Source organism: Triticum aestivum, chromosome 7B (assembly GCF_018294505.1).
Source record: "Triticum aestivum cultivar Chinese Spring chromosome 7B, IWGSC CS RefSeq v2.1, whole genome shotgun sequence".
NCBI classification, from domain to species: domain Eukaryota; kingdom Viridiplantae; phylum Streptophyta; class Magnoliopsida; order Poales; family Poaceae; genus Triticum; species Triticum aestivum.
In genome coordinates, this window is record NC_057813.1 from 171,339,882 (window position 1) to 171,356,216 (window position 16,335).

General features: G+C 52.5%; 1 protein-coding gene across 1 annotated transcript; it reads left to right on the forward strand.

Moving 5' to 3' along the window:
- The first annotated feature begins 3,370 nt into the window (after positions 1–3,370).
- On the forward strand, positions 3,371–5,320 carry LOC123160313 (L-gulonolactone oxidase 2). Its single transcript, XM_044578118.1, has one exon. It carries the CDS (start codon positions 3,381–3,383, stop codon positions 5,142–5,144), a length of 1,764 nt encoding a protein of 587 aa, XP_044434053.1. The 5' UTR covers positions 3,371–3,380; the 3' UTR covers positions 5,145–5,320.
- The last annotated feature ends 11,015 nt before the right edge of the window (positions 5,321–16,335 follow it).

Genomic DNA, 16,335 nt, shown 5'->3' on the forward strand with positions numbered 1-16,335 from the left:
TATACTCCAAACAGACGCTTGCTAAAGCACAAATCAAAGCGCATGGCCGAACGATACAGGGCAAGGCAAAAATGACACTGGCGGAAATCTAGTCGATTACGCTGCCGAAGGACGGCAACATCGAAGGCCTGGCCTGAAGACGCTGAAGTTCAATGACACACCTATGACAACATCAAGGGCATGAAGACGCTGAAGTTCCATGACACACCGAACATGGCACATAGAGAAGAACCACAACGACGTCCTTGAAAGAAGAGCGACACCCTTGGGCACAGCTGGCGTCGGCGCCAAAGTGTGGTGCTTCCGATTGGCAGCCACTAGGCGGCAAGGACATCTCTGATGAGTACAAACCTCCAGATCCGAGTTTGGGCGTCATTGCCACAAGAAGAGAGCATGCACGAGTCACCCGCTGCTACATGCCTACACCGTCGTCGTCCGCACGACCAAGGGCACATAGCAACCACCATCGTCATGATGTCTGTTGGAGAGCCAACCAACCGGACTTTCACCCGGGGCCGCCGTCCTGACATTCATGGCTCCAAATCCAACCCACCCAACCCTGCGACCATTGCACACCGAAGGAACAAGCGGGAAGGTCACTCCTTCCCCACCCTTGCCCCTAGTCAGCCCTAGGCCCATGCCTGGACCCTAGGCATAAGCAAATCAGGACACCTCGCCTATCCTGCCCTGATGGGCAAAGCAGATCCCCGAAGGGTGATGGATGGATTTGTGGCCCAACGGCGGTAGATCCACACTCATTGGGGCGGTCCGAACATGGGAGGTGGCCATCCACGTGGCCTCGACCCGCATAGACCCGATTAGGGTTGGAGGGAAGTTTGCCTCGGACCGACACCACCATAGACCATCAGGGGAGAGGAGTGCGTTGTCGAAAGCGTGTGCCAACGCCGACTAGATTGGCCCCAACGCCTGCACGTTGTTGGGGCGCTGTTCACCACCACTTACAAGGTCCACTATGCTCACACGCTGGCGTACCGGACCGCATTGCTGCCAAGATCGGCATCACCGCCGCCCAGGAGACCCTGAGTAGCGCCACCACATCGGGCCCACGCCGCATCGCAGGGTCCGCACTGCATGCGGTTTTGGGAAGTCTCTCTTAGAGTTGTTAACCTCCCGTTATGAAAAAACTTACAACCTCATTTGACGAGGAATATAATGATATGTTTTTTCCCTCAACGCGATATGGCTGGCGTTGGCATATGTGATTATCCTGTGAGTGCGTACTGGCAGGATGCATGTACAGCCTGATGGCATATGTGATCATCCGCTGGGTAGCTTACTGGCACTCGGTAGGGTGCATGTATAGCCTGATGGAAAGGATCAAAGAAGCCTCTCAAGTCCCAACTGGCGTGCCCTCATCCTTCCTGCATACAACAAACATGGCCGGCCGCCGGCACGGCGTGTAGGGTGACAGTTCAACCGAAGCCACGAGCAATTTTTCTGAGTGTTGCCTAGTGCCCAAGCCATCTATCGTATACTAGGCTACCTCATTTTTTGCTTGAAACGGTCAACCGCAGACACTTCTCTTAAAAGAAAACAATCACACTAGCGTCAAAAAAAAATAAAAATCCACACTGTCAAGCACTTGAACCGTCGCAGCTCTGGGGCATCTCCAATAACGCGTACTCATTTTGCATATCAAAATGCCCGTGTCACTAACAAACAACTCCATCACACAACCGCAACAATAGTGTATCAAAATTGGTCGGTAGGAGGCGGAGAGGACAAAGAAGATGCTAGCAGTGCAATTTTTAGTTTGGAAGAGGATGGAGTGCGCCTTGGAAGAAGTATGATTGGGTTGAGGTTCGAAGACATTTCATCATACAACTTATGAATAGACGCATATTAGAAGGACCGCACAATGACGCTAACACGAAGTTGACTTATCTTTTTTTCGCCCGCTTTGACATCGAAGGTGTTGACTTGCAACCACCGAGACAGATGAAGTTGTTCAAGACCTTTTTAACGACGGAATGGAATATCCTCGAGACGGAAGTTCAGACTTGAGTAACTTAATATGCCCTTTTCGCGTGATGAAGACTCTGGTTTAACGGCTCTTCGCTCAAGGTTAATGGTGTTACTCGAGCCAAATTACCCACCATAGTGGTATCATTTCATAATTAGGTGTAAATAATATACTCTAGCTTAAATTTGCTTGAGCTACTCCCGTGAACATGCAACACTGATGGCATTGATGCCTCGCTACCTAAATTATCCATGTCCACATGCGATGATATATTTTCTTTTCGCTCACGCGTGTACGGCTAGGGCAAAGTTTTCTCCCCTCTGAGTTCCACCGGTCAACCTGTGGATTCATCTTCTTTCCGCTTGCCACTAGGTAGCAGGGAGGTAAATCCCGACACCTCAGTTCCGGCTAGTAGTTTGGGTTAAGGGTTTTTTGGTTCTTACTGCGGTGACACTTCATCTTCGAGCTGTTCATTTAGGCTTTGATTCTCCTCAAATTCATGCGACAGGACGGAATCGACAGAGAGCGGGGAGGTGAATCCCGACACCTCAGTTCCGGCTAGTAGTTTGGGTTAAGGGTTTTTTAGTTCTTACTGCGGTGACACTTCATCTTCGAGCTGTTTATTCAGGCTTTGATTCTCCTCAAATTCATGTGACAGGACGGAGTCGACAGAGCTCGAGCGTAGATTTCTGTGATCTCCTCGGGCCGGCGAGGTTAGGGTTTCTCATCGTACGTGTGCGGCAACGATATATGGTGTCAACCACTTCAGATCGATTCAAGGGTTCAACTGGCAAAACCGCGGCTCCAGGGCGCTGGTCCTTAGGGTCACGTGCACAAAGACTTTCTGCCTGTCAATCTGTCATCAACAAGGCCAGACTGGCTTTGGAACGGGAGCGGCGAGGCGCGTCAACATATTGTTTTTGGCAGCCGTAGTGGTTGTTCAGTGATCCAGACCTTGATCTATTTTTATCAGTCTTGCTAAGTCTCAGTCGACCGAAACTTCGTTAAGTCTCAGTCGAGACTATATCCGTGAGATTTTGCATTGAGATATGTGTAATCTTTTTCTTTAGTTTTTTCTTTTTCTCTTTTGCATGTAATGTCATTTGACTGAGACATGGTTAAATCTCAGCGGACCGAAACCTAGCCACTTCTTTGCAGTACGTCCGCTGAACTTTTATACTCGGCAGTAATAGATCTATTCCACTTTTTCCTTAAAAAAAAGTGTTAGTTTCTCGCTCACGCATGATGAAAATGGCTACGACCAATTCATGTTATGCAGGGATTTTTTAACACACAAAATCACACGGGTGTGTGATAGCATGGTGCTCAACCTATTTAAGGCCCTACCTTGTCCAATGGCTACAAGCAAAGCAGTAGTAGGTAAGAATCATACACGATGTCGCGAGGACAAGGAAGAGCGATGGGAAGCATGCTCGCGGTTCTCCTTGTAGCCACCCTGCTCCACCTCGCCGGCGGCAGCCCTCCTCCGGAGCCGGTGGTCTGCACGGACGGCACGTCCAACTGCACGGTCACCAACTCGGTCGGTTCCTTCCCGGACCGCATCGTCTGCCGCGCGCGCAGCGTCACCTACCCGCGCACCGAGCAGGAGCTCGTCGGAGCCGTGGCGGCCGCGGCGTCCGCGAAGCGCAAGATGAAGGTGGCCACCAGGTACTCGCACAGCATCCCCAAGCTGATGTGCCCCGGCGGCCTCGACGGCGCCATCATAAGCACGGAGCGGCTCAACCGGACGGTGCGCATCGACGCGAAGAAGGGGCTCATGACGGTGGAGAGCGGCATGGTCCTCCGTGACCTGGTCGAGGCGGCCGGCGCCGCGGGGCTGTCGCTGCCGAACTCGCCGTACTGGTATGGCCTGACGATCGGGGGCCTGCTGTCGACGGGCGCGCACGGGAGCTCGCTGTGGGGTAAGGGCAGCGCCGTGCACGAGTACGTGGTCGGGCTGAGGATCGTGACGCCGGCGCCAGCCAGCAAGGGGTACGCCGTGGTGAGGGAGCTCGGCGCCGACCACCCGGACCTGGACGCCGCGAAGGTCAGTCTCGGGGTTCTCGGCGTGGTCTCTCAGGTCACCCTGGCCCTGCAGCCGCTGTTCAAGCGGTCGGTGACGTTCGTGACGCGCGACGACTCGGACTTCGCGGACCAGGTGGCCGTATGGGGCCGTCTCCACGAGTTCGCCGACATGGCGTGGCTGCCGCAGCAGCGCAAGGTCCTCTACCGCGAGGACGACCGCGTCGACGTCTCGTCGCCGGGCGACGGCCTCTGGGACTCGCTCCTTGGCCGCTCCATTCCCACGCGCCTGCTCGTCAATGGTAGAGCCGCCGAGGAGCGGCTGCAGGAGGGCAGCACCAACGACACCGCTCTGTGTGCGGCGGGGCGGCTGCAGGCGGACTCGCTGGAGCGGCAGGCCTACGGCTTCAAGAACGACGGCCTCAACTTCACCGGGTACCCGGTCGTGGGGTACCAGCACCGCATCCAGGCGTCGGGCACATGCATAAACAGCCCGGAGGACGGCCTCAACACCAGCTGCCCCTGGGACCCGCGCATCCGGGGCTCCTTCTCTCAGAACACCGACTTCAGCATCGCGCTCTCCAAGGCGCCGGCGTTCGTGGCGGAGATGCAGCGGCTCCGGGACCTCAGCCCGGACACGTTCTGCGCCGGCATCGACACCAGGTTCGGCGTGCTCATCCGCTACGTCAAGGCGTCCTCCGCTTACCTAGGCAAGCCCGAGGACTCCGTCGACTTCGACATAGTCTCCTACCGGAGCCGCACCGACGGCATGCCGCGCGCGCACGCCGACGTGGTGGACGAAATCGAGCAGATGGCGCTGCACAAGTACGGCGGCCTCCCGCACTGGGGGAAGAACCGCAACTTGGCCTTCGACGGCGCCATCGCGAAGTACCCGAAGGCTGATGAATTCCTCAGGGTGAAGGACAGGTACGACCCCGACGGGCTCTTCTCCAGCGAGTGGAGCGACCAGGTGCTCGGCATCACCGGGAGCCCCAACATCGTCAAGGAGGGCTGCGGCGTGGAAGGGTTGTGCGTTTGCTCTGACGACTCGCACTGTGCGCCCGAGCAAGGCTACTTCTGCCGTCCAGGAAAGGTGCACGACGAAGCGAGGGTTTGCTCCACAAGTGTTAACCCGTGACCTCGCTTCTCAAGATTCTGCGCAACAAACCGCACTAGCGTGAACTTGTGCACTTATTAGAGCAATAACGTTTCATATACTGTAGTATTATTGCATTTATCCTTGTCTTTGTATTTGCAAGGCTTTTGATTTTTGCCTTGGTCATCTACATAAATTTACAAGTTTATATTTTTTCATGCCTTGTGTTATTTGATTTTGCTTATGAGGATTGACCGGATTGTCGACCGGGTCCTGACTTTGAAGGCCTCTTGATATCCAAGGCCGCATGCTAACCCTGGTTAGAACGGTCCGGGTCATGTTTGGCTTGGCGTTCTCCATGATCCTTTTTGTATTTCACAACATGTGGTTTTTGAGTAGTAAAGCTTGGTTTAGCCCTTCAAAAAAAATCTTGGTCCTCGGTCTTTACTGGAGGGTACGGAAGCAAGTGGATAAGATCCTTTGTGGGTTCCTGTCGGCTAGCAGGGCACATGTTCATGGCAACTAGTGTCATGTCAACTAGGTTAACGTGTGTTGGGTTCTATGGTAGGGTGCGTCGACTGCAAATTAAATTTTTCTACACGCAGAACAACCAGGAACATGCTAGGGAGATGGATCACAGTTCGTTACCACTAGACGCGCAGTGCCGTGCAGCGGCCGAAGAGTTGGGGCATCGCGTCCGCGTGGATCGTCTCTTCCTCGTCCGATCTCCCTCAAACAGCCGGTCGTCGGTTCCCACGTACAGGTTCGCCGGAGCGGCGCAAGTGCACCGCCTCTAACGGTATCCACGCGTGCAGGAGGAACGTCATGTGGCGGACTGCTAGGTCCAATCACACAACCGGCGGCAAGTGGAGGTGTCTATTCGCAACACGTGCAAACCCTAGTGACAGCGCCGAAGTGATCAACCGCATGACTGTGCCGCACACCACTTTATATAGGCGTCTGTCGTGGGCTCAACACTTGGGCCTCGCACGGACCCTAAAGCCCATAAGTCTACTCGGCCACAATCCGAATACAGCTCGGATCACATCCGACCAGTGTCTCCGGATCCGATCTCGTAGGTTCCTTCCCTTAAGCGCGCGACCCCTTAGGTTCAAGTCGGCTTGGTCGCAGTTCGGATCACCTCCGAACTGCACGGTTGGTAGCGGCCCCTAGCAAGGCATGTCGAACACCAAGCAGACTATGAAGCTGGTTAGGCGAACCTGTACATCATACTTCCATTCCTTTTGCCACACGATATATGTTGTCAGGCTCAAGGCGAGTCTGTCATCCTTGTCCTAGCCCGACCTCTTTCTCGTTCCAGTGATGCCGACCACAAACCAGATTATCTCATAATCCTTGTCGCATGGCCATGCTTATCCTGGTCGGATCACACGAGGGGCATAGAGTATATCTCTCCTGATTGGAGGGGCTGAGGGAGTCCTGGATTAAGGGGTCCTCGGGCGTCCGGCCTGTGTGACATGGGCTGAACTGATGGGCCATGAAGATACAAGACAGAAGACTGCCTCCCGTGTCCGGATGGGACTCTCCTTTGCGTGGAAGGCAAGCTTGGCATTCGGATATGAAGATTCCTTCCTATGTAAACCGACTCTGTACAACCCTAGGCTCCTCCAGTGTATATATAAACCGGAGGGTTTAGTCCCTAGAGGCAATCACGATCATACATGCTAGACATCTAGGGTTTAACCATTATGATCTCGTGGTAGATCAACTCTTGTAATCCTCATATTCATCAACATCAATCAAGTAGGAAGTAGGGTATTACCTCCATCAAGAGGGCCTGAACCTGGGTAAACATCGTGTCCCCCGTCTCCTGTTACCATCGACCTTAGACGCACAGTTCAGGACCCCCTACCCGAGATCCGCCGATTTTGACACCGACATTGGTGCTTTCATTGAGAGTTCCACTGTGACGTCGAACACATGATTGATGGCGCGCCTTGTCATCAAGGACAGTATCACCTCCGAAGGAGCCCTGGCCTCAGGCCAAACCCTCCGGCTGGGCGGCTTTACCATGACCGCCCGTTCGGCCGACAAGCCGATGATGACTTCTCAGGTCATCGAAAATCGTCTCCGTGTTGACTCCCAGCACTCCAAACGGATGGATCCAGCGGAGTTGTCGTCTTTAAATGAACTCCTGGATCGCATCGCAGCCATGGGGGTCGCTACAGACTACGACCAGATTGGGCTTAAACCCGATCAGAGAGAAATCAAATCTCCGCTGATCACCCATCAGATAGCGGTCATAGAGGAGGTAAACAACAACTCTTCCCCTGTGTTGAGGACGAGCTATGTTCGGATTTCTGAGCTCGAAGAGCCGGATACCTGTGTGCGGGATGACACTCCCAGTCCTCCGAACCTAGAATCGGGCGTCGAGCCTGGAAAATCATTTAACATCCCAAAGCCCGAACGAATAAGCTTGAAAGTTTTTCAAACTCCGGACTCCAAATTGGGTCAGGGATCGGATTTAAAGCCACCCACCCACCACAAGCAATATTTGCCAAGCAATTCCGGCCCTTTGGATATATGCAACCTCATGTACGTACAACAACAGTCTCAGGAGACAGTCCATCACTTTTGGGCCAGATTCCTCCTTGTCAAAGACAAGATTAAAGATTGCCGCGATGAGGACGCGATTTCAGTATTCTGCAATAATTGCACGGACGAAGGAATCCTCAACGCCATCAACCACCGTCGCGTATTACAATTCACTGACTTGGCAACCATAGTACGGAAGTGCTGCGCAATGGAAAGCGCCTGGAAAACTCAGACAGCTCACTGGGAACCACCGGTCTCCACTCAACTCCTCTGGCGAGCAAAAAGGATGCACCCTCGCGGGGCACCCGACCCCATAGTGAAGAAAACTAAGCCCATTATGGGACGCGGAACCGTTCTGAGGGATGGCTCGATAGGCCATGCAAAATACACACGACACCGGATACCGTACCAACCCACAGCCTTAGGGCATGTTGGATACTCCGGAAGTGGCCAAGAGCGGCGAGGATATCCTCACCAAAAACACCTCAGAGCAACGCCCTCCGGAAGACGACGACCTTAGAGTATTGACGGTCTTCAAGACTCTCACTTCAAACAATCGGCGCAAGAGGGCACTCCGCGACCTCGCCGAAGTCTGCCAAGTCGCAACAATAAACCCGTGGAACGACACGACCATAACTTTCAATGCCAGTGACGAACCAAAATTCCGGTCAGTCCGGGCACCAGCCGCCTTGGTCCTCAATCCAATTATGGATGGCTTTCGGCTCACTAAAGTGCTCATGGACGGCGGCAGCGGACTAAACCTCATCTACGAGGACACACTCAATAAAATGGAAATAGACAGGAGCTGCATCGAGCAAAGTAATACGACCTTCCAAGGAACCATTCCCAGCCGGGAGGCGCGATGCGCGGGGAAAGTTACACTCGACGTGGTATTCGGCACGCCCGAGAACTATCGGTCCGAAGAGATAACCTTCCAAGTGGCCCCTTTCAACAGTGGATATCTCGCCCTGTTGGCGCGAGATGCATTCACACGCTTTCAAGGTATACCTCATTACGGGTATATTAAGCTCAAGATACCCGGGCCCAACAGTATTATCAATCTCGCTAGTGATCCAGACATAGCCCTCCACGCCGAAAACAAAACTGCATCCCTGGCCCTGAGGCAATGTGCGAGGCCCTCGCGGCCGAAGAATTAACCGCACTACGCTCCACGATGGATAGGGATGACGTAATCCTTGATAAGCGGCCCAAATCCACCTCCTTCAAACCAGCAGACGAAATAGTAAATTTTTAAGTCCACCCGACGGACCCCAAGAAGACAGCTTCCATCGGGGCACAACTGGACCCAATGGTTGACGCCGCACTACGAGCATTCCTGCGCGAGAACTGGGACATATTCGCCTGGCAACCTTCTGATATGCCAGGAATCCCACACAGGTTGGCCGAACACAACCTCAATATATTGAAGGGATATAAGCCAGTCAAGTAAACACTGCGGCGCTTTTCCAAACCCAAACGACAAGCTATGAGGGAGGAGCTAGCCAAGTTAATCGAGGCCGGATTCATCAGAGAAATAAAACACCCGAACTGACTAGCAAACCTGGTGATGGTGCCAAAGAAGGATAAATCCTGGCGCCTGTGCGTCGATTTCAAAGACCTCAACAAGGCCTGCCCTAAGGATCCCTTCCCCCTCCCCCGCATCAATCAGATTATTGATGCTACTGCAGGACACGACTCACTGTGTTTCCTCGACGCATACTCTGGACGCCATCAAATCAAAATGAAGGAGTCCAATCAAGCCGCAACAACATTCATTACCCCATACGGGCCTTTCTGCTTCAACACTATGCCCTTAGGGCTTAAAAACGCCGGTGCCACCTACCAACGCATGATTCAAACATGCCTGGAGAAACAAATTGGCAAGACAGTTGAAGCATATGTGGATGACGTCATCATCAAGACTAGGCACGTCAAGTCTTTAATAGACGACCTGCGTCTCACATTCGACATCCTCCGTACATATGACATCAAGCTCAATCCGGAAAAGTGTGTTTTCGGCGTTCCCGCTGGAAAACTGCTGGGCTTCATCATTTCCAATAGAGGAATTGAGGCAAATCCAGCCAAAATCCGAGCTTTGTCACAATTGGCTACACCAACAGACCTTAAACAGGTCCAAAAACTAGCCGGATGCGTGGCAGCTTTAAGCCGCTTTATCTCCAGACTAGGGGAAAAAGCATTGCCACTTTATCGCCTTCTCCAACGCACCGACCACTTCGAGTGGATGGATGCGACAATGACCGGACTAGAAGAAATAAAGGCTCTTTTAGCGAGCAACCCAATCCTGGCCACGCCGAACGTCGGTGAACCAATGTTATTATACATCTCTGCAACACACTAGGTGGTGAGCGCGGTGCTCGTCGTTGAGCGAGAGGAGGACGGATACAAATTCCCACTTCAGGAACCGGTATACTACGTATCCACTGTCCTCACACCATGAAAATCCCGGTACCCTCATTACCAACAAATAGCATATGCCGTCTTCATGGCATCCTGGAAGCTACAACACTACTTCCAAGAGTGCTCGATCACAATGGCTTCCGAAGTACCACTCAATGACATAATAAACAACCGCGGTTCTACGGGTTGGATTGCCAAGTGGGCCATTGAGCTCCTGCCATTCGACATAACATACAAACCATGCCGAGCCATTAAATCCCAAGTATTGGCCGACTTCGTCGCCGAATGGACAAAGGCCGAACTTCCTAAAGAGTACGGTACATATTCCAATTGGGTCATGCACTTCGATGGCTCTAAAATGTTGGCCAACTTAGGAGTGGGCGTCGTCTTAACGTCCCCCACTGGAGACACAGTCCAGTACGTACTCCAAATATTATACAGAGACTCCAACAATGCAGCCGAATACGAGGCCTTACTGCACGGTCTTCGGATGGCTGCCTCCATGGGCATACAACGCCTAGAGGTGCGCGGGGATTCAAATCTCGCAATATCCCAAATAAATGGAGAATTCAACGCCAAAGATCTGAAGATGGTGGCCTATCGTAATGCCATACTCAAAATATCAGTTCGGTTCGAGGGACTCGAGTTTCATCATGTGGCTCGAGAAAGTAATCAAGCGGCAGATGTCCTTGCACGCATGGGCGCCAAGCGTGACCCTGTCCCGCCTAACATCTTTCTGGAAAGGCTCTTCAAGCCATCCGTGGTGTGGCAGGGTGAGAGCAGCAACACCGGTCCGGATCCGATTATACCCACAGATTTCGAACACAATACCAATATCATTGGGGGCTCAGCCACCAAAAAACACCCTCGGCCCATCTGATAATGGCAGTAATTGCCCCATGGACCGAACCCTTCTTGGCCTACCTTAATAGGCGAGAGCTCCCGGAGGATCAGAATGAGGCTCGCTGCATTGTTCAGTGCTCGAAAGCCTACAAGGTCCATGATGGAGAGCTCTACAAGAAAAGCGCTACCGGAGTCCTTCAAAGATGTATCTCCGAAGAAGAGGGACGACAGCTCCTGGCAAAAATCCATGCTGGTCTTGGCGGTCACCATGCCGTGGCTCAGGCCCTCGTAAGTAAAGCCTTCCGTACAAGTTTCTTTTGGCCGATGGCCCAAGCAGATGCATAGGACCTTGTCCAACGTTGTGTCGGATGCCAACTTTTCACCAATCAAATCCATATGCCACCTACCGCTCTACAAACAATCCCCATTACTTGGCCTTTCGCAGTCTGGGGGCTTGATATGGTCGGACCCCTTAAAGGAGGAAGCCATAAGAAAAAATATCTGCTGGTCATGGTAGATAAATTCACCAAGTGGATAGAGGCCAAACCAGTCAAAACGGCCGAAGCCGGTCCAGTGATAGACTTTATATCCGGTGTCGTGCACTGTTATGGTGTCCCACACAACATCATCACCGATAACGGCTCCAATTTTACAGCCGATGAAGTGAAAACCTGGTGTGCTAACCTGGGCATTAAGCTTGATTACGCCTCCGTCTATCACCCACAAACAAACGGTCAAGTCAAATGAGCTAACAGTCTTATCATGAGCGGCATTAAGCCTAGACGAGTGCGGTCTTTGAAAGAATCAGACAAGCACTGGGTCGAGGAGGTCGGCTCCGTACTCTCAGGGCTGCGGACCACACCCAATCGCACTACCGGATACACACCATTCTTCACGGTGTACGGTGCAGAGGCCATTTTGCCCTGCGACATCATTCATGACTCACCTCGAGTGCGCATGTATGAAGAGAGAGAGGCCGGGCTTGATCGTCAGGACAGTCTAGATGCCCTGAAGGAGGAGCGCGACGTTGCAAAAGCCTGTTCTGCATTCTATCAACAGCAAGCTCGCAGATACCAAAGCAGAGAAGTGCGGGCCAAGACTTATAATGTTGGCAAACTCGTTCTACGCTTGCTAGAAAATAAAAAGGACAAACTCAAGCCCACGTGGGAGGGTCCCTTCATCATAGACGAAGTTCTCACTGGAGGAGCGTACCGCTTGCGTGATCCATCGGACGATCGCCTAGAGCCGAACCCATGGAATGCCGCCAGACTCCGAAGATTCTACGCCTAGAGCCGTACTCTTTGTTCGTCTTCTTCTCCCTTTGTTTCCATTTTTTCTCCCTTTAACTTTTTCTCTAGCTCTCTAGCTCTTGTGCAGCCAAACCGCACACCTATGACATACACATCCTTAAAAGTATACGCCCATAATACCTGGGGGCTTCTTTTACATAAGCTTATTGTTATTTTCCGAGCATCAAGCTCACCACATATGTGTCCTTTCCTCATATGTACCTTTTCTTCGCCATTATATGCACCGTTATGGCTTAAGTTTTTGCCAAGCTGGGTTGCCTGGCTCCTGTGCTTATGCCCTACGTTCCCGTTTGTTGGCTAGGGCATAAAGGGAGCACCTCTGCGATTGTTACAGCCGGATCATCCGGACTTGTACCTCAGACTGGGTGAAGCCGAAAGCTAGCATTCTTAAGGGAATATTTGGTCAGTGGACTAAAGATGTTTTACTCTCATTACACTATGAACCCCCAGATGTTACGTATACTGCGATTTTTCAATCACAGTTCGGGCATGCATACTAATGCATGTTCACCCAGGGAAAGGAACCCTTAACAGAACTATTCTCCATGGAAGATGTTTCTTACAATCAACAAGTAATATAACATAGCTAGCCAGATACAACTTGTCTATTGAAGTAACTATGACCCCTACGCCTGGTTTCCACGCATACTCCGGTCTATATTGCCACTCCGGTATTGGGAAACACTCCGCACCTTCGGGTCCAGAGGTCAAAGCGAAAAGGTCTGCCATGACAATCGTTCTACAATTCGGCTAGGGACAAATTTGTCAATTGAAGTACATAGTCACTTAGACTCAAAAGCTTCTTCCTCTATGCCATCTAACAGGCTGTCTAGCTTACAATCCTATTGGAAAAACTTGGCGGCTATCTTTACTTGGTCATATACCAAACTCACTGGAATTTCTTGTCCATCTGACCCCCAGGGTCTGACCTGGGCCATATGATTCGGATCAAGCTTGGTGTACCGTGTTTTCACCATGGCCCAGGCCTCTCGCGCACCTTCTCGGCAGGCCGGTATCTTCCATAATCGAAAGCGCTGCCGAGCGCCTTGGAGTAGCTTCACAAGCTCCTCCATACTTCCTAGGGGGGAGGTGGATGGCCACAAAGCCTTGGCAACACTCCGCATTGCTTGCCGAGCTCGCTTGTGCACTTGGGACAACTCTTGCAGCAGATCGCCTTGAGATCCAGACATTTCCTCTTCGGGACGGCCAGTCAGCATACCTGCAGACATAAATCTGTCAGCTCATTTCTTTGCTGAATTACACGAAGGTAAGTTCAAAAGCAAACTGAATATGCCACCTGGTAGCCTCCTATTTTCCTTTACGGTGTCTGACAGCTCGGCTCGTACATCTTTTAGCTCTTCGCTCAGCAGGGTGTTGGAATCCTGCAGCTTGTTCTTATCATCCCTGACCCGTGTCAACACACGTTCTCCTGCGGCCAGTTGCCTTTCGGCCTGTTGTTTACCCGCCTGCGTGACTTTCAGTTCCTCTTTCAGTTGATCTACTGATCCTGTCATCGGAAACACAACAGTGTTAACATTACCAGTACATGATTATACTTTTCCTGGATGGAGGGGAACATTACCAGGCGGTGCCTCCTTGGACTTCTCTAGTTTGGCGGTAACAACAGCTAGCAGAGTCTGGCACTTTTCCAGCTCATGAGACATCACGTTGTTCTTCTCTTTGAGTACCTTGTCGGCGTTCTGGGAATGGGGGTCCCAGACTTGCCTGCCTGTGGCCCACGGCGTGGCTCCACTAGTGGCCCTGTATGGCCCATCTTCACCAACAAACGCTCAAGACCCACGCGAGGGGCCGAGCCTCGCGAGGCGGACGACACAAGACCTCCTCAGGGACGGCCTCACCAGGCTGGCTCGCGAGGAGCGGAGAGATCAAGGCGAGGGTCACCTCATGAGGTTCCCGTGACATGAGCCATGACGACCAAGGCCAGGCGGGCGCCAGCGGGCGCAGAGTACTGGTTTCCTCTTTGGTGCTAAAGGAGCAGGCGCAGGTGAGGAGTCCAGAGGCATCAGGCAAAGGTTTCCATATCGGTGCAATGAGCCCAGGACCGGCGGGACGGCAGGATGGAGGTCATCGCGAAGCCCACGACGGTGTCACCACCAAAGCCTTTGGCAGGCGAAGACCACCTTTTGTCAGGATAGCTTGTACTAGCTGTCCCCCTTCAAATTGGCCATTGTGGGATCCCTTCCCGCCTAACATTTGGGAAGAGGACTCGGGCCTCTATAAATAGGACTAGCCACCACCGTAAGTATCTCATCTTGGACTGGATCCATTCCACCAAGGCCACCACACAAGCTCATCGAGCTCAAGAACCCCTCTCTTCAGGAGGCTGTTCATCCCTTGTACTTGTTCATCCTCAGCCTACTAGGCAATCCACCACACCACATTGGAGTAGAGTATTACACCACATCAGTGGCCCGAACCAGTATAAACTCTTGTGTCCCTTGTTCTTCGGGCTCGGCGAGCTGAGCTTTGGGATTGCGATGAGAGCGTGAGCTAGTGGGAGAGAGATCTTCGTGCATACCCCAGAGTTCGAACCTCAAGGGTTTTGCCGGAACCCGTAATCTGACATTTGGCGCACCAGGTAGGGGGTGCATGAAGCCTCTCTTCCGTCAGACGACTCGCCAACTCCCCGCGATGCCGATGTTCGATGATCCGAGGACCAACATCGACCGCTGGGCAACTTGGCCAGCCAGGGCGGCACAGTCTGCCAAGAAGACCTCAACTCCGTGCTGCAAGCGGCCTGCACACCACCGAACACCGCGGGGCGCGGGCGGCGCGGTCCGGCACCCTCTGCCCTTACCCTGCGGCACGCACAGGCCGCCACAAGGGCCTCGAGCTACGCCGCGGCAACAACGCCGCACACCTGACGGGAACAAGCAAACATGAGAGCCGCGCTCATAGTGGCGCGAGAGCTGCTGCGGTGCCGACTGGCAGAGAGCGGCCGCGATGCATTGCTGGAGCGCGTTGCTGAGCTGTTGGACGCCGCAACTAGGGGTACGCCACCTTTCTGCTCCCTGCCTACACCTCAAGTTGTGGCCAGATCGCATGGTGGGCCTCGCCGTGCCTGCGTGCTCCTAGGCGCACCAGGAGGGTTCATCAGCATCGGCGCGGCCAGTGGTGCCGGACACCCAGCCACACCTGTGCCTCTCGCGGCGGGCACAGTCATGGACATTGCCACCCACGGCCTAGTAGGATGCCATCCTACCATCCTTAGGGCGGCGCGCCAGGCCTGGCAGCATGGAGCGCGGGGCGTCTCGGCGGAGGTCCCGGGGCGGCGGCTCCGGGGGCCTATGTGCCCCGCATGGTGGACCGAGAGTACACGCGGGAGGATTGAAGGAAATATGCCCTAGAGGCAATAATAAAATTATTATTTATTTCCTTAATTCATGATAAATGTTTATTATTCATGCTAGAATTGTATTAACCGGAAACTTAGTACATGTGTGAATACATAGACAAACAAAGTGTCACTAGTATGCCTCTACTTGACTAGCTCGTTGAATCAAAGATGGTTAAGTTTCCTAGCCATAGACATGAGTTGTCATTTGATTAACATGATCACATCATTAGAGAATGATGTGATTGACTTGACCCATTCCGTTAGCTTAGCACTTGATCATTTAGTATGTTACTATTGCTTTCTTCATGACTTATACATGTTCCTATGACTATGAGATTATGCAACTCCCGTTTACCGGAGGAACACTTTGTGTGCAACCAAACGTCACAACGTAACTGGGTGATTATAAAGGTGCTCTACAGGTGTCTCCGATGGTACTTGTTGAGTTGGCGCATTTCGAGATTAGGATTTGTCACTCCGATTGTCGAAGAGGTATCTCTGGGCCCTCTCGGTAATGCACATCACTATAAGCCTTGCAAGCAATGTGACTAATGAGTTAGTTGCGGGATGATCCATTACATAACGAGTAAAGAGACTTGTTGGTAACGATATTGAACTTGGTATTGAGATACCAACGATCGAATCTCGGACAAGTAACATACCGATGACAAAGGGAACAGCGTATGTTGTTATGCGGTTTGACCGATAAAGATCTTCGTAGAATATGTAGGAGTCAATATGAGCATCC